This window comes from Seriola dumerili, unplaced genomic scaffold, assembly GCF_002260705.1.
Source record: "Seriola dumerili isolate Sdu_G_001 unplaced genomic scaffold, Sdu_1.0 BDQW01000138.1, whole genome shotgun sequence".
NCBI classification, from domain to species: domain Eukaryota; kingdom Metazoa; phylum Chordata; class Actinopteri; order Carangiformes; family Carangidae; genus Seriola; species Seriola dumerili.
The window spans coordinates 12,929,883-12,949,783 of record NW_019174393.1 but is presented as its reverse complement, the minus strand read 5'-3'; the positions used below and the strand labels follow the sequence as shown (position 1 = coordinate 12,949,783).

Genomic DNA, 19,901 nt, shown 5'->3' with positions numbered 1-19,901 from the left:
TGGACTGATTGAACTTCTGTCTGTCTGTCTGTCTGTCTGTCTGTCTGTGTTGACATGGAGGCAGTGTGTTAGAGCTCTGTTCACAGAGTAGAACCAACCACCCCCAAACTTCAGAAAGCTGCCTAAATGAACACTTCTCTTTTGCTTTGAAAATAATATCTGCTTTTACTCGGTCTCTGTTTATCTGTCTCTCCCCCACATACTCTTTCCTTTTAACACTCGACTACTTCCTATTCATTTCAGGCTGATAAGAAACATCAAAGTGAGCTGTCGATAGCAAAAACACACATTTCTCATATTCTGTCCAATTTCCCATTGATCTTCTCTACACTGTGGCAGAAAGCTGGCATACTTTGTTTTGATGATTGTTTGGATCGTGTCTTGAAGCCTCTTTTTTTTTTTTTTTTTTGCCAAATTCTGTTTGTTCCAGCTCTGTTTATGACGACGGAGCGAGCAGTAATTTCCAGTAATTTTTTTTCTGTTTGTGTGATTATGTGTGTTTGTACGTATGTTGCTTTGGCACTCAAATTGGACATGGCAATGGGTTCTGTTTGTCTGTATGTTTAAGTGGCTGTGGATACATTTGCATACATGTACCTGTGTGTCTTCTGCTCGTCTTCGTGTCTGTCTGTGTTCATGTGGGATGGTCCATCATCCATCTTGAATCTCCATCTGTCTCAATAGTTTGTCTCTTCTTGTTTCTGTCCATCTGTCTCTTTTATATACTTGTTTATGCTCTTGGTAACTTGCCTAAACAGCTTGTGTGTATGTGTGTATACATATGCATATGAATGCAGCCATTGTAGAAGTTCCAGCTTGCACTGCCATCTTTTTGAAGTACTGCTGCAGTTTTGTTCCATCCCAAGAGAAAATGTTTTTTAAAAAAAAAAAAAGAAAAAAAAAAAGAGAAGCTTTTTAAGGGTAGAGTTGGTTATCGTTTGGATCTTATCAATTCCGGCTCTTATCAATTCCCTGTTTTGATTCCAAAATGGTAAAAAAAAGAAAAAGAACTAAAATGTTTAGACAACAATAATATCTTTATTCCTTTAAGTATTAACTGAACATTGACAAAGTAAATAGGGTTTACTATTTACTGGTAGTTTTTACAACAAAAACGATCCACAGACTTGCATTGAAAAAATATTAAAGGATAGATGAAGATCTAGAGCGTTGGATTCTGGTCTATCCATATGATGTTGCCATACGCTTATAATAACCATCTGAACTAAACGTGGCAAAAACGAGCACTCTTAGGCGACGTATTTTGACATGGACAATTTTCCCGTTATATGACATTGCTGCAGCTGTTTTGCGTTTGCTGGTTATAACATTCTTGCTCAATATTGGACAGAACCAAAATGATGGGAAAATAGGGGCCAGATGTAAAACTACCAACAAAAAAGAGACAATTTCCCTTGAACACTGAATGCGCTCCTTCTCTAGCTTTACCTCTTCCTTGGGACGCCCGAGATCTTACATGTGGTCAAAACGGGTTTAAATGCAGAGTACTGATAAGTGCATGAAGGGAACTTTTGCATTGGTGTGTGTGTGTGTGTGTGTGTGTGTGTGTGTGTGTGTGTGTCTAACACTTCTCTCTCCCATGTTGCCGTTAGATCCACATAGACATTCCTAGGATGAGTCCTGAGTCTTTGGTGCTGCAGCCAAAGGTGACAGAGGTAAGGTGGACAGAGCTGTGGATACAACTCAAATCCCCAGCCCCGTCAGTAACAAGCCACACACTCTCACAAGCAGTCTGCCTGTCCGGTCTGGACGATTTCAGTCGGCTTGGCTCCAGTCGCTGTCCTGCATCCGTCTGGCTCCCTTCTGACGAATCTGTCCGCCTGTTGAACTGTTCATCTGCAGGGTAGACACTCTGAAATGGTGTTAACGTGGTCTGAAACACACACACAAACACACAACACACACCAAAAAAAAAAAAAAGCATACACAAATGTACTCTCAAGCACATACTATCAGAGACGGCTCGAAAAGCACAGACACACACATACAACACTCAAGACCACCGCTGCTATCCATTTCAGACCACCAAACCCCCTGTCTGCCTTCAATCAAGGACACCAATCCACTAACTGTTGCTCTCTCTCTGTCTCTGTCACTGTCTGTAATGGCCAGATCTGTGCTAACATGCCCGTTGCTTCAGTGTTTGTCTTTTTTTTTTCTCTCTTTGTCTCTCTGCAGATTCACATTGACATACCGAGAACTAATCCTCTTATTCCTCTTTTTCAACAAGCTTCTGTCCAAGAGGTGAGACTCCCCCACCCCCGCCCACTACACCCCCCACCCCCCAACCCTCACGCCCCACCCCCCTTGTTGCACACACACCACTTCACCTGGCAGGATTATCCCCTCCACTTTTGGGCAGATATGGGTAGTAGCATCAACCAGTCACTTAAATCATAGTAATTGACGGTTGAAAAAAACAGAATAATTGTCAAATCTTTTAATTTTTTTGTGTTTTTTCCATCTGCCTAGGAGTTTGAAAGGGGAAAACTCTTGCCTTAGCACACTGCATGGTCTGGCATTGGGTGCACACACACACACACACACACACACACACACACACACACACACACACACACACACACACACACACACACACACACAAACGAAAAGAAGCACAAACTAAGAACATAAAGAACCATTAAATCATACCTGCAGTAATGCATGTGATCACACAAACTTTCACGCTGCATGGTTAGCATTCTGATACCTCTTTGTTCTGTTCTGTTAGTACCACTGAACGAAGAATTTCCTGTTCCAGTTGGGTACTGTGTTGTGGGGGATATAAGAATTGTCTCAATGACCTCTTCAGCATTGTGTTTGATAAAACAATAGCCATCAGTGGTAGTTAGGGCACATTAGGAAAACATACAGCAAGGCACACGTTTCTAGAATCCCTAACTATGAGCTCATTTCAAGTTGCTTTGGAGAATGGTGCTACTGAAATACTTAAAATGTAAATGTGGTCACTTATGTTTCTATTGTAATAAGTATACTAAGGCGCGTGTGTTGGAAGTTGACTCAGCAGGCCTGAGGGACTATCAGAGCAGCTTCCCAGCGCAACTTAACACGGAAATTAACTGGATGCCATTCATATCTATGGGGTTAAGCTGATCTTTAGAATTAGAGTGCTTCTGGGAGGTTCTGTCATACACAGAACCACTGGCCTGAGAAGCAGAGGACTGAAAACACCGATAGGAAAATCCCATAATGAGGTGCAGGCTAATGAGGTAGCCAGTGGTCTGGACTGCTCCGTGTACACACCTACACACAGGTGTGGGCAAGAACACACGCATACATACACACTCCCGGAAGCATATGCACCAATATATGCATGTGTATACACATAATAAAACGAGGGGAAATAATGAAATGAGGGGGCATACTAGCATATCACTGTGCGGAAACTCATACTCATGTACAGACACATTAATACATATTCACACAGAACGCCCGAGGCAATGCCACCTCCTGTTGCCCCGTGTCTCATATAGGATGCAGCTCGGGGCTGTAACCAGGGAGGTAAGGAGGGAAAAAATAAGATCAGACGAGGGTGAGGCTTTTCTACCTACTATCTAATGTACAGTGTGTACTACTACTGTATATATTCTTTGTATTTCTCCCCTTGCCTCCTCCCTCCCTCTCGTCCCCCTCACACCAGCTCCCCCCACTTTGTTTGCCGAATGAAAGCCAACAGTGTGCATCCAAACATCCAAGCAGCGTGCTCCTCATATATTGTTATGCAACTGACTCCAAAAGGTGTCTTCCCCCCCAACCCTTTTTAAAAAAAAAAAAAAAGTTTTTTATATGGTTTTGCTGCGCCGCCACCTAAAAATCACCTGTGCGTCATTTCATTAACTTGTTTGTCTCAGCCAACCCCCCCCACCCCACGCGCACCCCACCCCCCACGGGGTTCGCTGAGATTTAGTCAAGATGGAAAGCAGTCAACAGCCTGTTCCCTTTCGGGGAGAGAGAGGGATATTGAAGCGATTCTGCAGTGATTTCCTAAGTGCTATCTCAGTGTTTGAGTTTTTTTCTTGCTTTGGAGAACAATACAGTCTTCATGAGATGTTGATAATCAGCAATTACAAGTTCCCGACCCGAAAAAGAAAGCGTTCACTTTTGCCTCCAAATTCTGATTACAGGCCTGAAAGAGCAGGATTGATCAGTAAACCTCTGTGTCAAGCATATTAAGACAAAACAAATTTTCTCTCTTTTCATTTGAAGCATTTAAGGGATACTTCTAAAATGAATAAGTGCATCGTAGCAAGTGGGTGAAGTGGTTGTTGATTAATTCATTGGATATTTGAGAGATTGAGCCCATCGTCTTTTGACAGTAGGCTCTAATTTCATGCGTCTCGCCCCTCCTTCAGCCTTTCTAACTTTGTGTGTGAGATGTCAATGAAGAGTTATTTGAGTTGACACCATTTCTTGTATCAATTTCCTTTCTACCTCTTGAGATTAGCTTTATCGGGGTCTTGGAGGTCTGGAACTAATGGGATGGAGCCATAACGCGTTGACACAGGGGACAAAGGAAAAGCAGATTTCCTGTCTTAGAGAGGCACCGCATTATGAGAACAATCTGAAATTAATGTGAGATTAACATAAATTGCAAGAATCTATTTTGGTGTTTTTGGAGAACTGAGTGAACTCATGAAGACAAGATTGGTTGATTAGTGTCTGAAGTTTTCTCTGCGTCTTTGTTTTCAGTCTTTCTCACATGAATGTCGCCATACACACAAAAACACAGAAGAGGGCAGAGGGGGGTGGGGTGGGGGGGGGATTCTTTGCCCATACTAATGAGGGCAGGGCGGTGTGTGTGTGTGTGTGTGTGTGTGTGTGTGTGTGTGTGCACGGGTTCACTCAAAGTTGCTCTGTGTGTAGGTGCCAATGTGAAATATGTATGTCAGCTTTTGAGGTTGCATGAAAAGAAAGTCCCATTACTCCCCCTGCTAGCGCCAGCACCTCTCTTTGTTTGATGGATGGGGCTTTGATAAGGGGAGAGGAGGTGTGAGGTGTGGAGGCAGGTTAGGGTGGTTTGAGAAAGTGTAGGGGGGGTGGAAAGCCAGAGGGAGTCGCTTCTGAGCGATCTCTCCGAATTTTTTAACATTGATTGAATTATCTTCAATAAAAATGAGAGAATTTGCGTGCGTAGCTTCCATGACATTGTCGTGCTTGTGTTTTTTTTGTTTTTTCTCTCCCCATAAAACAGTAAGCTATGAGGTTATTTAGACAGAAACATGACACATCCCCCCCAAAAAAATAAGAAAGCGCTTGATGGGTGTGGTACAGCAAGGTGAGAAAGAGTGTGTGTGTATTTTTGGGGACATCCATATGCGCACCGGAAAAACAAGCTGAACATCAAGCCTCCTCTAATTCACTTGGGCTGACAGCATTAAACAGCCACCCATAACCAAGATGGAAATATTGAGAAGTCTGGGGAGAGAGAGAGGGAAGAGCAAGAGACAGACAAACTGAGTGGAAAATAAAGAGAGGGGAGGGAGGAGACCAACTCCGAAGCATCGAACAAAGTTCAACCTGAGCTTTTCTTTTTTTTTTTCTTTTTTTTTTTGTTTGTGCACAAAAAAATGCAACAGGAATTGAAGAGCGAGGTGTTGCTCTGTGCTGAGAGAAGCAAAGACACGGTTCATCTCAAATTTAGACACTGCTCATCCATTTCTACAAGGTCCACAGTTTTTAATTTGGGTGAACAGTCCCAATCTAACTGGATAACAGCAGTAGACATTTTCTTGATAACATTTTTATATATCACTTTACAAAACAGCTTTACAGTTTATTCATCCCAGGAGAATAGATTCGAAGAGTGAAGCAGTTCAGATATCACACACTAACTATAAAGGTGGATGTGGTGGAATAAAACACACATGCGTACACATGGGGGGAAAAAAGTGAAACTAGGTTTTAAACCAGAATGTTATTATCAACACTTGCAATTAATGTGATATTTCAATCCAGTAATATCAAGTCTCAAGGTCCAGAGCTGTTACTGCAGTATATGCCATTAAAGGTGCCCTGTAGAGTTTTATTGCAAACTGATGTTATGTTTAAGTGTAGCCTCGAGAGCGAATGAACATGTCGAATGTATTTCTTTCCTCTTCAAATATTTGCAAAGCAATTTTTTTTTTTAACAGTAAAATCTTGTCATTGTTAACATCCATGTTTGCTAGCTGAATTTCTCTACCTTGCTTGTACCTGTTGGCGCATCGCTCTGCTTTTTGCACGTTGCGGCCGTTAGCAGTCAACCCGCAGACGAGCTAAGTGCACGTGCATCCTCGTGCGCATGTACAATACAAACTAAATACATAAGAAACACTGCTCTCTAACACTACGCGTGGTCGGAAACCCCACAGGGTACCTTTAACGTTGTTTTTCTAACACATCCGAAAGCGAAGGAGATGAGGTTAAATACAAATTCAAGGTCGTGTTAATGTGGAATAAATATCACAGAATAGACTCCTATAGCAAGCAAGGGTGTGCCAGTTCAGTTGCTTTCTTCCTCACCAGCTTGGCATGCTTCTGATTTCCACACCTCACTCGCTTTCTAAAATTTACACTTGTATGATTCAAACCTGTAATTCTAACAGCCTATTATTTCCAAGTTTGACATTTGCAGGCATAGTTGGCTCCGTTGAGAATAAGTGTTAAAGATTTGAGTCGATGTGAAAGTTTTGCTTCATTATCAGCGATCATTTGTGCGAGAAAAGATTAGTCAGTAACTGATTACAACAGAAAACTTGCCAGTCGATTTTTTTTTTTTTACTTAAAGCTCTTTATTTTAGCTTCTCCACAACATAAAGATTTATTCCTTTCTTGTTTCATATCATTGTAAATTGACGTATTGTCTGTGTAATGTAAATGCGTTTTTGTCTCCAAACCACAGTTTTGACTCTTTGTCTTTGTGTGTATGTTTGTGTGTGTAAGATTTTTGAGCGGATCCTGTTCATTTGGGCCATCCGCCACCCGGCCAGCGGCTACGTGCAAGGCATCAACGACCTGGTCACGCCGTTCTTCGTGGTCTACGTCTTTGAGTACATCGGTGAGTGCCATCTCTCTCTCTCTCTCTCTCTCTCTCTCTCTCTCTCTCTCTCTCTCTCTCTCTTTTTTTTTTTCTTTTCCATTTTCACTTTAAAACTCCCAAATCTTTCGTGTGATACGCTATTAGCTGGCAAGACTTTGGGTTTACTTACTGGGTTGATCACAACAGGTCGCAGGGAGTCGAACCTTGCATCCTCGAGACGAGCTTCCTTTTTTTCCGCAACTAATGGCAAATGAACTCCTCCGGCTCTGTGCCCTCTGTTCCACTCGCTTTTCTTCCATCTATCTGTTCCTCTTGCATTTCCATCCACACTTCAATTACAGCCTGTGTTTAAATGATGCGTAATTCATCAAAGCATTCTGGTTAACACCCAGGGTTAGGCTGCATGTGCATATGTGTGAGAGAGCATGACATATGTGGGCACGTGTATGCTCGTTCTCAAACACCACAGTGTTCTCTCCGGAGCCCGCAAACCACCCACCACTCCGCCCCCCTCCCCTGCTGTGTGCGTTTATGTTGTGCCACATTTACGCAGATGAATGTTTTCTTTTATTCTCACACTTCTTTCCTCTGACAGTATAAACACACAATGTCAGATACAAAGACACACAGACTGGAAACAGTTGGAGGAGAAATGAAGACTGTCAGTCTTTCAAAGATGATTTTAATTGTCAGAACTTTTAAGGATGAGTTACTTAAATATTTTTCCACATCTGTAATGCTTTTTTACTTGCATCCATCCAGATATTTGACAGAAAAGACAGAAGTGACAGACAGTCGTGATACGTTATATCATAAAAAGTCTCTGGGATTGTGAAACGTCAGTCAGCAGAATATACTGTATATATTTTCTTTATTACATTTTTTGAACCACTTTATTTATTCAGTCAGGAGAAATGAAATAGGTAGAACAAAATAAAATTGAATCAAACCTCTATATTTTTCAGAAAGTCCATGTTTTTCACTCTTTATTGCAAATGCTAATTTTCCAGAGAAAAACAGCATTTCAACCAACTGCTGAGAGGTTTTTTTTTCACAGTTGTTTTCCAGGAGCATTTTGACAGCATCCTCCTTTTCATTATGGTTATGATCAACAGTAAAGAGTCTATATAGAAAGTATAAGTAAGTGATGCTCGCCACACCGCTGGTTTCTACAAGTTCCCACTGTGATGTGAGTTTCTCTATACATCCCACATACTGTATATACTGTGCATATGTAGTTTTTTTTTTCCTCCTTCTTCTTTCCTTTTGCTATGTTTTGGCCTGGCAAGCTCTACTAAATGAAAACCACAATGCTCTGAGGAGCACCTCGCACACTCTGGACCATATGTGGTCACACAGATATAATTAGGATCCACAAGTTAAGTGCTGGGAAGCATGCAGAGAGGATGGACTCTGACTTCAGTGCTTCTCTTAACTGTGTTTTTTGCACACAGCACTTTTTGTTCAGAGCTAATGAGTCTAACTTCTGTTTCGTTTTGCTTCTTTTATTTTGACACGATACATCGCAGCAGCACCGCAAACTATAGTGCGAGTCTCCAAAATGGGCACGAGGCCGAATCAACACCTTTATAAAACACTTACAACAAAAACGGAACATTATAACCTTCGTGAAAGTGTTTATCACAGGACAGTGTTAGATTTAGGTAGATGTACCTATTAAACTGGAAACTGAGTGTATACGCTAAAATAAGATTTCCAGCATTAACAGCTTCCTCTAACAAAATAGTGGCTGCAATTAGATCCAGTATGACTCTAAGACCTTTACTGACGAAACAGATAATTAAAAACAGTTTCTTAAAATCTGAAGCAATTACACAGTAAATTTAGGAAGCAACTGACCTGCATCATTTTTGGAATACATTAGAGTTGAAGTGATTAGTTGACTGTAAGTATATTGATTACATTTGAATTAGTTGGGATGAATTATGTGCCAGTTTGACTTTGTTTGAACTTGATTTTTTTAAATTGTCACAGGCTATTTATTAAATAATCGAAAACGCAATCAGCAGATTAATTGCTAATGAAAATATGAGTTAATTGTAGCCCTAGAATTAATTGCTTAGTATGTAAAGAGCAGGATCGTGGTGAGGAATCATTAAGATAGAGTGTTAACATGTTCCCCAACCCCAGTGACTAGTTGTGTGCATAATACTGAGTAAAGAGGAGACTCTTGATTTCTTTTTTTTTTTTTTTCAATTAGCTTCTTGTCTTTCACTTTTTCCACTCTTTTCTTGTTTCTTGTTATGTTCTCCTGCGTCTCGTTTCCTCTGCCTTTCCTTTCACTGTCATTTTCTCCGTCTTTCTTTCCCTATCCCTACCTCTCTCTGCATTTGTTTCTCCCCTCTCTTTGCCTTTCTCTCTGGGTGAGTCAGACTAATGTCAGATCTTCAAAGCATCACCCCGCGCTTTGTTCCCCTGCATCTCCATGCGCTGATGAGCCTTGAATAACATACACAGCCAACAAACCTTCAAACGTGCCTGGCTGGCATCTTACATGATGGGCTGATGCTCCGTGTTGTTGTTCGGTTCTCTTGTTTTCTGGTGCAGAGAGAGGTTTGGCTCTTTCATGAGGTGGGCCTAATTCTGGTCCTTTGTGGAGGGGTAGAAAGTGTGAGATATACTATCTCATGCTGTCGTGCTCTCCTGCTCTCTCTGGCTGTCTCTCTTCGTCTCTTGCCATCTGTTTTTCTTTTTTCTTTCACGGCGCACTCCCCCTCCCTCTCACCTTCCCTTCTTCCTTTGTGGCCCCACGGTGAAAACAGGAAGTTTTATTCTCTTAAGTCAGAATTTATTTCTTTAAGAATGATTAAAAATAAATACTACTCCGCACGCTCACTCCGTGTACACACGTTGCCTCGACGTTTCTTACTCAAACAAATATTAAAATAGTCACATTTGAAGGTGTTCGTAGGTTAGACAGCTGAGATATTCGTCTCTATTACTTTTCCTTTTGTTCTCTACATGAGGTCAAACACTGATCTGTCAAACCCAAGTGAAGAGCCTATGTGGCGAAAAACAACGAGCTCTGAAGAAACGAGAGATTCAGAGAGACCTTGCAAGTGAAATTTAGTTTATTCATTCTTTAACCTGTTGCCAGAAACTACGACTATAGTTTGAGAAGTAACATCACAGAAGTGTTCTTTACAGACTTAGGTTTGAACATCTCATCGAAGCTGAACACAAAGCTCTGAACACAACACTGACATATTGTCAGCACATTATCTGTAAAGTTGAACATTGAACAGCTAAGCAAACAATCGATTATTGCTGTTAACCAGAGCCGGGTCAACATTAGCATTTATTGTTGTGAAAGATGCAAAAATGGTCTGTTGAACCGAGAGAAACTGCAGAGTTGGTCATAATTCCCTGTGGCTTAGTCACTTTTAGTGACTCAGTATCTGTGTTTTTAAAATGTGTATTTCCCGGTGGTTACTGATCCCAGCACTGTAGACACAGTTTGAGGTACATGCATATGTGTTTGTGTATCTGCATTATCCAGTAAATACTGCAGACGTCTATTTAATGGACACAATAATGACTTGTTGGGAGTTGGATTGTTGGGAGCGGGCCTTGATATGCTCAGATCCCCACCAACTCTGCTAAAGTGGCCTAATCAGTAACCCTAAAAACTGTGAAACAAAATGAGGTGCACAGTAGGTGAGAAAGTGGCTTAAATCAGCTTGCAGCAAAAAAAAAGGTCAAGATAGGCTCATGTCCTGCAGAGTCAAATTAAGTTACTGAGCAGTCACTCTTCAAAGTGTCTTTAGAAAGAGATTGACAGCAACTTTTCAGTCTTTTACACTTAGACTAATGTAGATGTTCAGATTAAATTTTCTAACTCTTGATCCAAATGTGTGCTTGTTTGTGTCTGAGAGGTTTAAAGCCTTGAGTGAGTTTGAGTGACAGCCAGTATCTGCGGATGTGAGCCAGTTCACTGATTGGGAACCTGATTAAGACATGGACCTGTTTGCAGCTGTTTAATCTATCCTCTAAACAAGTCTTTTCTGTCTCCCTTTTGTTTTCCTTTTGTTGCACTATTCTTATCTGTCACTTTGTTAGCCTCTCTCTATCTCTGTTTTTCCTTTCAGCTCTGTCGCTCTGTTTTTCCGGCTTCTTTTTTTTCCAAGTCACATAACAGCCTTGGTGTGTCACTGCGGCGCTCGTTCGGCTGCCCTATACCCCTTTTACCTTTCGGTGATGCAATGTGGAGCGATGGCTCAACCTCTTCGTAGCCACCCTCCTTTTCTGCTTTCATTAATACCTAGCTGTTAATCCAAATTGAAAAACCCCAATTGGGAGATTATTGATAAACTCTTCTGATGCCTTAGAAGGAAAAATACCACTAAAGTAGTTGTGTGCCCACTTGGACTGTTAAGCAATCTAGTAGGCTTCCCTCTTGTCAAAGGAGAAATTGATTTGGCGAGTCTATCGTTTCTTGTTGGCCAACTGTGAGGCATTACTTTTCTTTTGTCTTCTCCCTATCTTCCACAGTGTAGCGCCTCTTCCATTAGCCGACAATAAAAGTAATCTAATTAAGGCCAGGCTGGGCCATGACGGGCCGAAGAGCGGGGCCAGTCCTCCCTTTAACGTGCAATGGCCTTTGATCGGCGAGTGGATCCATAATGTAATCTGCATGCCAATGTCTGAGTATGGATCCACTCTGAAGACAGATGAAAACAAGGAGGCAGGTTAGAGAAAAAGAAAAGAGACCAGGCACTGTATCTGAAAATCCGAAGAGGTGAGGGTTTGACAACCACAAGTGAAAGAGACGCAGAAGCAGAGTGGAGACAGAGTAGTAGAAAATAACAGCAGCCAGAGTGTCTCTCGGCAGGCTTAAGAATAAGAAAGAGTGAGGGGAACGGCGAATAACAGAGAGGGACAAACAACAGAGCAAGCAAACAAGATTTTCAAAAAAAAAAAAGGGGTAAATGACCGACTTAGAAAGCGCCCCCATGCTGTCAGGAAGCAGCCGAGCCAGGCAGTCCTTCCTCCTATCAACTAAGAGATGAATGGCCCGGTGTACCCTTATCACCCTCCTCCGCTTTGAAGCTGCACTTGTCATAGCAGGCAGAAAGTGGCTACCAACAGTTCTTCTGTCGCTAGGATTTCATGACGAATTCAGCAATTAGCTGTATACTGAGAGCGTCGTCACCACTGTGTGAAAGCAGGGCTTCTCACGTATAGAATTCATCTTTCTGATTAAATACACAACCAGGAGCTTCACGTGTACGCTATGGTTCAAAGAGAAAGAGTTTTTCTACATTTTTTTTTTTTTAATTTCCCGGACAATGAAGTATGGTGTCCTGTTATTTTTTTAGAGCCACAATAGAGCCTTAAAGCCGCTATAATCAACGTTTTTATTTCGGTAATGGATGTAATGTGAAAGGTGACATTTAGTGACAAACCCACATGTAACATAGCGGAGCATTTAGCAGCTAAAGAACCAGATGCTTTTCTCAGGAGTTGGTTTGAAAAAAAAAAAAGAAGCAAAAAGTAAACTGAATACTGTTCATACATTCATCAAGTGGGCATAAATACGACTCTAAAAAAACGCTAATGCTGCTCTGTTATAATTAGATGTAACAAATTAGAATATAAGGCTTTATATGTCTGGCTGCTGACTGCCTATTTTGCCTGCTGAAAAAGTGGCACCAGATTTTATCAGCTGTCTGTTCGGTTAGCTTGTTTTTCGGGCCATTGTCTATACAGTCAAAGGCTGTTTCCTAGATTATACTAGATATTGAAAAAAGAAAATAAGTGTTTGATAAGAGTTTTTTGTTTTGTTTTGTTTTCTTTTTTTTAGCAGAGACAGAAGTGATCTTGGTTTTGCAAAGTCACGATGTACTTTCCGCCGTTTTGCAGACATGTGTTGTTGTCCTTGTAGAAATAGGATAATGTACTCGGTGAGCAGGGGACCCTTGAGGAAGGAAGGATGAGGACACACGTAAAATGTTCTAGGTTAAGTATATTTTAAAATTTAAATTCATTTTTATTGCAAAAGAAGAAGCAGAGGCTCATCTCCAAATGGCAATGTGATTTAGTAAAGGAAAGGGCCTGAAAAGAGAAGCCACAGACATTTACACAGCTCACACCACTTAGCAAGGGGCAAACAGAGGTAAAGGATAAAAATAAGGTGTCCAACCAAGCAGAGCCATCAGTAAAGACAGAAAGTTTTTGGTGATGTGCCCTTGCGTTTATTAAGGGAGACGGAGGGAATGAGGAAGGAATAAGAGCAATATGCCTGTATGATGAAGGTCCTGATGCGTCTGTGGAGTGTGTTTGTGTGCATGTCTGTGTGTTTAAGCCAGCCTTTTTAAAACATAAAGACTTCTCAGATCCCTAGACACATGCTTTTTCCTCAAAAAGCTACTTTAAGCTTCCAAAAATGGAGAAAAATGTCTACTTCCTTCCTCAATGTGCTTTCTATCACTTGCTTATGCAGAGCAACTGGTGTCCGCTGACGGCACATTTGTAAATTATACACGCAATTTCTAGTCGGCGTCAGTAAGATCTTCGAGCTACCTATGTTTTTTTTATTTTTTTTTATTTTACATCGTTTTAAAAAATTTATCTTAGCTGCAGTGCTACAAAACTTTGCTTTACAAGTTGAGAAAATGCTTTTAAAACTGTGGGGGGAAAATAGAAGATAATGATAATGATCTTTAAGATTATGTTTATGTATTTTGCTTTTGTGCTAGTTAAACACTGTTTAACAGTTAAGACGCTCAGTTAAGACGTTAAGATGTTTCTAGGAAAAAAGGGAATTCTCCTCTCTAATGCAGAAATTATGCTAATACTAATATTAATCTATTTATGCCGGCCTTGCACCAGATGACTTTTTGAACGATTTCAGTGTCACAGACAATTTTCCAATGTCGAAAAAATAAAAATAAAAATAAAAATTTGCTGGAGTAGCGTTGCACTCCCGTCATCTCCATCGTTTGGTGTCAGGTGCTCATCCGAGCTGTCTGAAGTGAGTCTTTTGAGTTGTTTGTTGTAAGGCTGGCATTAAATACATAAGGGAGGCAAGGGTAATTGGACACAAGGAAAATAATTTTCGAAATAAAACAGGAAGTCATAAATACAAAGTCCAAACAGGGATTTTAGCGGCAGATCATGACAATTATAATGTTGAATTATTAACATTATATAATGATGATGATGAAAATGCAGGATATCGCTTTGTTTGGCTTCTTTTTACCACACACTAGGGAATGTTCTACTGCACACTAGGGCTGGAGAAAGACATTAACCATTGTTGTCCGTGAGTCACGCGAGTGCTTTTTAATAAACATTTATTTTGGTCATTTATGCACAAATAAGAAAACATACACTGCAACTTGTATGGGTTATTTCACCAGACAAAATATACATTTTAAAAGTATACAGTGCCAAAAAACAAAATGATCATTTATATGTTGAAATGGTCTTGGAAATATTCCAGTCTTTATTGTCTTAGGGGAAAAAAAATGAAAATGAAATTGGACGACTTTTCTTTCACTTACAAACTGGCACCCCAGGCTTGGCATTTACCACACGATCTGTCAAAACTGTGTGTGTGTGTGTGTGTGTGTGTGTGTGTGTGTGTGTGTGTGTGTGTGTGTGTGTGTGTGTGTGTGAGTGTGTGTGTGTGTGTGTGTGTGTGTGTGTGTGTGTGTGTGTGTGTGTGTGTGTGTGTGTGTGTGTGTGTGTGTCTGTGTGTGTGTGTGTGTCTGTGTGTGCCTGTGTGTGTGTGTGTGTGCCTGTGTGCGCCTGTGTGTGCCTGTGTGTGCCTGTGTGTGCCTGTGTGTCTGTGTGTGTGTGTGTGCCTGTGTGTGTGGGCACAATATTTGTAACTTTCTGAAACCAACAATACAAGTATATAGGATTTGAACTCTCTGTTTTTGTTCACACAACTATTTCTATCACTTTTCATATATACCACCAGGTGAAGAGACTTTTTTTACACGCTGAAATTAAGTTTGATGAAACATGCAGACATCCTACTTATAAACATATCCTCCTGTAAGTGTGTATTATTGTGTGTGTGTGTGTCTGTGCTGGTGTTTGCTTTGCTGCAAATGAAGCCAGCTTGCTTTAATATGAGAACTTAACAGTGACTGGCTGTGATGGAGCATTGCAGATAGACTGACTAGGTGGAGCACCCAGGGACATAACAGGGAAGATGGAAGGAGACTGTCAGTCAGCTGTGATGGAATGCCTGCAGGAGTGCAACACACACACACACACACACACACACACACACACACACACACACACACACACAGAACATAGACTGAAGCTGATATCTCGTATGTAACAAGAAGAGTCTAAACTGGTTGATGAAAACAGAAGCTTACATGTAACTGACACTGGAAACTATTTGAATCAACATTTCTTCTGCCTGAATCTATCAGTTCGAGTTGGCTGTATATTCTATAGTATGCAGCAGTTTGGTTTCCTGTAAGGCACATCCGCTTTACTCTGTGCAGTTTTGGCCCTTTCAGCATAATATTGTATCTTCCCTTGTCTTTTCTTTTCAAACTCTCCCCTCCTCTTCTCCACATTTCCTCATATATCTCTTCTCTGATCTGTTGTTTGTCCACTGGCATGGAGCTTTCGTCATGGCACAGCGTGCTCTGCCATGCTGTAATATGCCGTGCTCATTTGTATTTCATTTGCACCCTCACATCAGGGGATCACAGTGTTTCTGCCTTTTCTATTTGTATTTCTGTTTACATCTTCTCTTCTATTCTCTTCTCCTCTCCTTCTCCATATCATCCATCTGCCTGTTTGTCCATCTATAAATTGAGCAATCTGTGGAGTGGATCTTGGCCAGTAGGCGGTTAACTAATATCGGCTTCTTTCTCCCCATGGTCTGGCCACTGTTGGTTGAGCCTTCTATTCTAAGTCCCTCTCTGATTAACGGCTGTTATTAGCTCTAATGAGCTGCTTAGTGATTGCCCAAGCACAGCTGCTGACATCCAGCAGGAACACTGTCTTTTCTACTTTGGTCTTTATCTACTTTTGCTTTCTCTAATTTCTCCTGCTTTAATCATTTGCTGAGATTATTGACTCGGTGTAGGCATTATTTTCCCCCAGACAGTTTGAGATTTCTTCTACTCTTTTCTTTGACGTTGTCTCTCTCTTTGTCTTTCCCCTGGCTTGAGCTTTGTCTCAGTCTCCACTCTTCCATTCGGTTTCGACTGCAATCACCATGTTTCTGGGGTTAAGTAATAGCATTTGGACCAGCAGAAATTGAATCGCCCGTGTGGTTTTGACCCTTAGTCTCTGTCTCTCTCCACCTTTCTCTGTATAAATGTCTCTTTATTGCTTTGAAATATGTTCTTTTATTTCAGACTTTTGATGGTTGCCACTTTACATTTATTTTCTACTTCTTTCTCCTTAAAGAAGTTACACTCAGTATCCTCCTATCTCCACTTTAAAGCACATTTAACGTTGTGATTCTGTGTCTGTATAACGTGGTTGCCCACTCTCAGACACTTTTAAGGCCACTGGATTTCCTCAACCCAAACATGTCTGCTGCTTCTATCGTCTAAGAATTTGTCCAAATATCTAATATCTATTGAAATTTCTCAAATGGGGAAAAAAAAACATTATTATAATATAATATATTTGATAATAACACACATAACACCTAATTTCTGCTTTTTCCACTCCTCTATATTATGCATAAATTGAAAATGCCTATGAATATAGATGGCTAACTTACACATGGTACACAAAAATTTTGTATCAGATTAAAACAACCTCAAAGAGTTAAGTGTTATGCATACTAGAAAACCAATACTAGGCATAGCCAAAATCCTTTGGGTGCTTAAATTTGGAACTGCTTTCCAGATGAATTGAGATCATTTTTTTTTATAAAACATAGGTTTAAAAACTTATATTAAAAAAATACATGGAAAGAGGAGAGATGAGTGAATATACTTGAAAACGTCAAATTCATTTAAAAAAAAAAATTGGTATTATCAGTAATATCTACAACAGTATAGTTGATTCTGCACATCACAACTGTCACACACACGTCTGTAATGCAGCAGAGGCACGGCAGCTGTTACCAGAACTACAGTGGAAATAATATTTTATAGCCTAATAATAATTATATTTTGTTTGTATTGTTTATAAGCTTTTTTGTTCATAAACGTGTATTTTTGTTTTGATTTGTGACTATTTGTTGTTGTGTGTGTTTGCTATGTGGAAGTGTGTTATGTGTGGATTAACATGGATTGGAAAAAAAACAAAAAAACAAACCAGACTTTCCACTTTTGAAAGAGGATAATGTTTGAGCCTGGAGTCGAGGAGTACGGGAGGAAGTATTTTAGCCTTTTAAAACTGAGTGATTTCACTGATCATCCAGTTATTTCCTTAAAATCTAAATATGTGACAGAGAATAGGGTAAAAGTGTGGTAACTGTTTTCAGCCATAGAGCCGTTCAGCAGGTAGAGACAGGAAATGTAATTACAAAAATGTAATATGGTGTTAAATGGAAAATCCCCCTGGCTAGCCATTTGCAAAGGCAGTGTAGCACATTTGTTTTTGTTGTTTTTAATTGTGTGTTGTGAGCCTTACATGTTTTGGCCTACGGTGTAGAAATGACCAGTGAAATCACACAGCCCATTGTAGCTGCTTGACAATAGGGCATATAAAGCTGAAAATCAATAGTTATGCTTTCATCTGCATCTGACCTGATCTTATTTCCCCGTATTACCAGAGATTCTCTCATTGCTCCTGATAAAAAGCAATAGAGCCCTGAAATGATCCAGAGAAATAGTTCTGTCAAAAAATGATTTATCTTCTGTGAATAATCGCAGGGGTTATTGAATATTTTTAGATTAAGTTAATTACTTGACTATAAAAAGCCATAAATTGAAACTCTCCTCACCAAGAAGCCTCAGATCTCTCCAAGTCTCTATTTCTCGTTCTCTTTGTCAGCCGTGTGATTGGAAAAAAGAAAATCTGTTTTATCATTCTGTCACCAGCGAGACGCGTTCCGCTTGACCTGATGCAATTGGAGGCAATTGAAACAGTCATCTTACCGTGCTGCTGCGCTGGTGGTGTGTGGTGTTTTGGGTTGCATCATGACCATGTGCACACACAAACACACACTCTCTCACACAAACACACACACACACACACACAGACACACACACACACGCGCGTGCAGACATCTCAGATATGTGGCCACGTTTGAAACAATAGCACTCATGCACAAAGACACACTCGTCCGTGCACACTCAAAAGGATCTGGACACCCAATATGCGCTCACACATACACACTGCACGCTCACACGCATTTGCACAAATGGTTGTGTCTGGCGCAGCAGCACAGGATAATGTCTCGAGGTGTCTGTCTCACCACTCTGCACATCGACTGCCTGTGTGTTTAAATGTGTCTACTGCTGTTCATAATGTCTGCTTATTACTGCTCCCCTAATGTTTTTTTTCCTAACTAAGCCTGCAGATTACACACACTAATGACTTAATGGACTGATCCTTCGCTTACATCTCAGGAAACTTTCCCTCAGCCCCTAAATGCCTACATTAGGCAGGCAGATTTACTGTGCCTTGAACGGATTGGACATGGGATGTGATTTAAAAAATGTTTGTGTGCGACTGTGATCAAGTAATTGAACGCGTCATGTTACACGTACAAACCACTTTATTCCAGGAAACCTGAGTATGACGCATAACCTGCTTATGCATACACCACACTGGTTAGACAAGAAGAAGGACATCGTGTCAGACAGTTTCTTTCATGAATGTTCTTTAGCAGAGTCAGTGTTTCCTCTAGGATTTTTTTTCAGCAGTGGGGGGCATGCTCTCGGGGGGGGGGGTAGAGTCAGTGGCAAAGTTTGCACCCAGGCTCAGAGCACTTGATTTTCAGCGTTATATAGTTTACACTCACATCACATCTGATTACAAGTGTGAACATTAAAATATTATTTTTTACCTAACCATCATCATTTACGAGTCAGTAAAGTCAGTAAAAAGCTTATGATAGGCTACCTGACTAGCGTCTTCTTCATCTGTTGTCTTTCTCTTCTTAGAGACGTATCTGAACAAGCTCATCTGAAAATGCAGTCAGCAGTTAATACATAATGACGTGTAGATATTAGCTTAATGCTATCAATTAGTTTACCCAAGTTAGCGTCACTGAGTTGGCTAATAAGTCTACCTTTTCTCCGGTAATTGGCTGCCTTATTCCTCACGACTACACTTCTCTGACTCTGACCTGGTACCTGACGTGACGTCACTTTCAAGGCCGCGCTCGTCGGCGAGTAATTAAACTCATAGGAATCCCCACCAACCACCACCCACTCCCTCCCCTCTCCTCCCCTCCCCCCGCTGTTGCGCTCATCATCACACAGGTTGTGCTGTGAAGGTGGAGAGATGTGGCGGTGGTGCATTTGCGACAATAAAAAAAAAAAAAAAAAAAAAAAAAGAAAAGAAATTTGAAGGCGTGGCGGCTATGATTTAGCAGTGGCGGGCCGCCACTGCTAAATGAATGTAGAGGAAACACTGAGAGTAGCGTCTAGATTTGGATTGCTGCCATTGTTAGGAGCCAGCGGCTGATCTTCTCTCTTGCTCTTTTTTTTTATTCTTGACATAACTTTTTCCATCCCCTTTAAAATGAACAATGATTGTTTGAGAGTGTGCGTCGCTGTCCTCATATTGAAACGATATTGTGTCTCTCTCTTCTGTACGACACTCGGTTCTTCACTTGGCCTTTAAGTGTGGCTGTTTGGAACAACTTTAAACACTTCTGAGGTTTGTCGTGGTCGGACAACACATCAAATGAACCACTTGTTTTCTAGTA

General features: G+C 40.8%; 1 protein-coding gene across 3 annotated transcripts in view; it reads left to right on the top strand.

Annotated features, from left to right (window-relative positions):
• The window catches only part of tbc1d22a (TBC1 domain family member 22A), a 126,300-nt gene that overhangs the window by 42,786 nt on the left and 63,613 nt on the right, over nucleotides 1–19,901 (top strand). For 2 of the 3 annotated variants that reach the window (XM_022749270.1, XM_022749268.1), the window contains exons 8-9: nucleotides 2,200–2,265; nucleotides 6,964–7,078. In XM_022749270.1, coding sequence (XP_022604991.1) covers nucleotides 2,200–2,265; nucleotides 6,964–7,078 — 181 coding nt within the window. Of the gene's footprint in view, nucleotides 1–1,613; nucleotides 1,677–2,199; nucleotides 2,266–6,963; nucleotides 7,079–19,901 lie in introns of all 3 variants that reach the window. The other variant, XM_022749269.1, reaches the window with a different exon arrangement.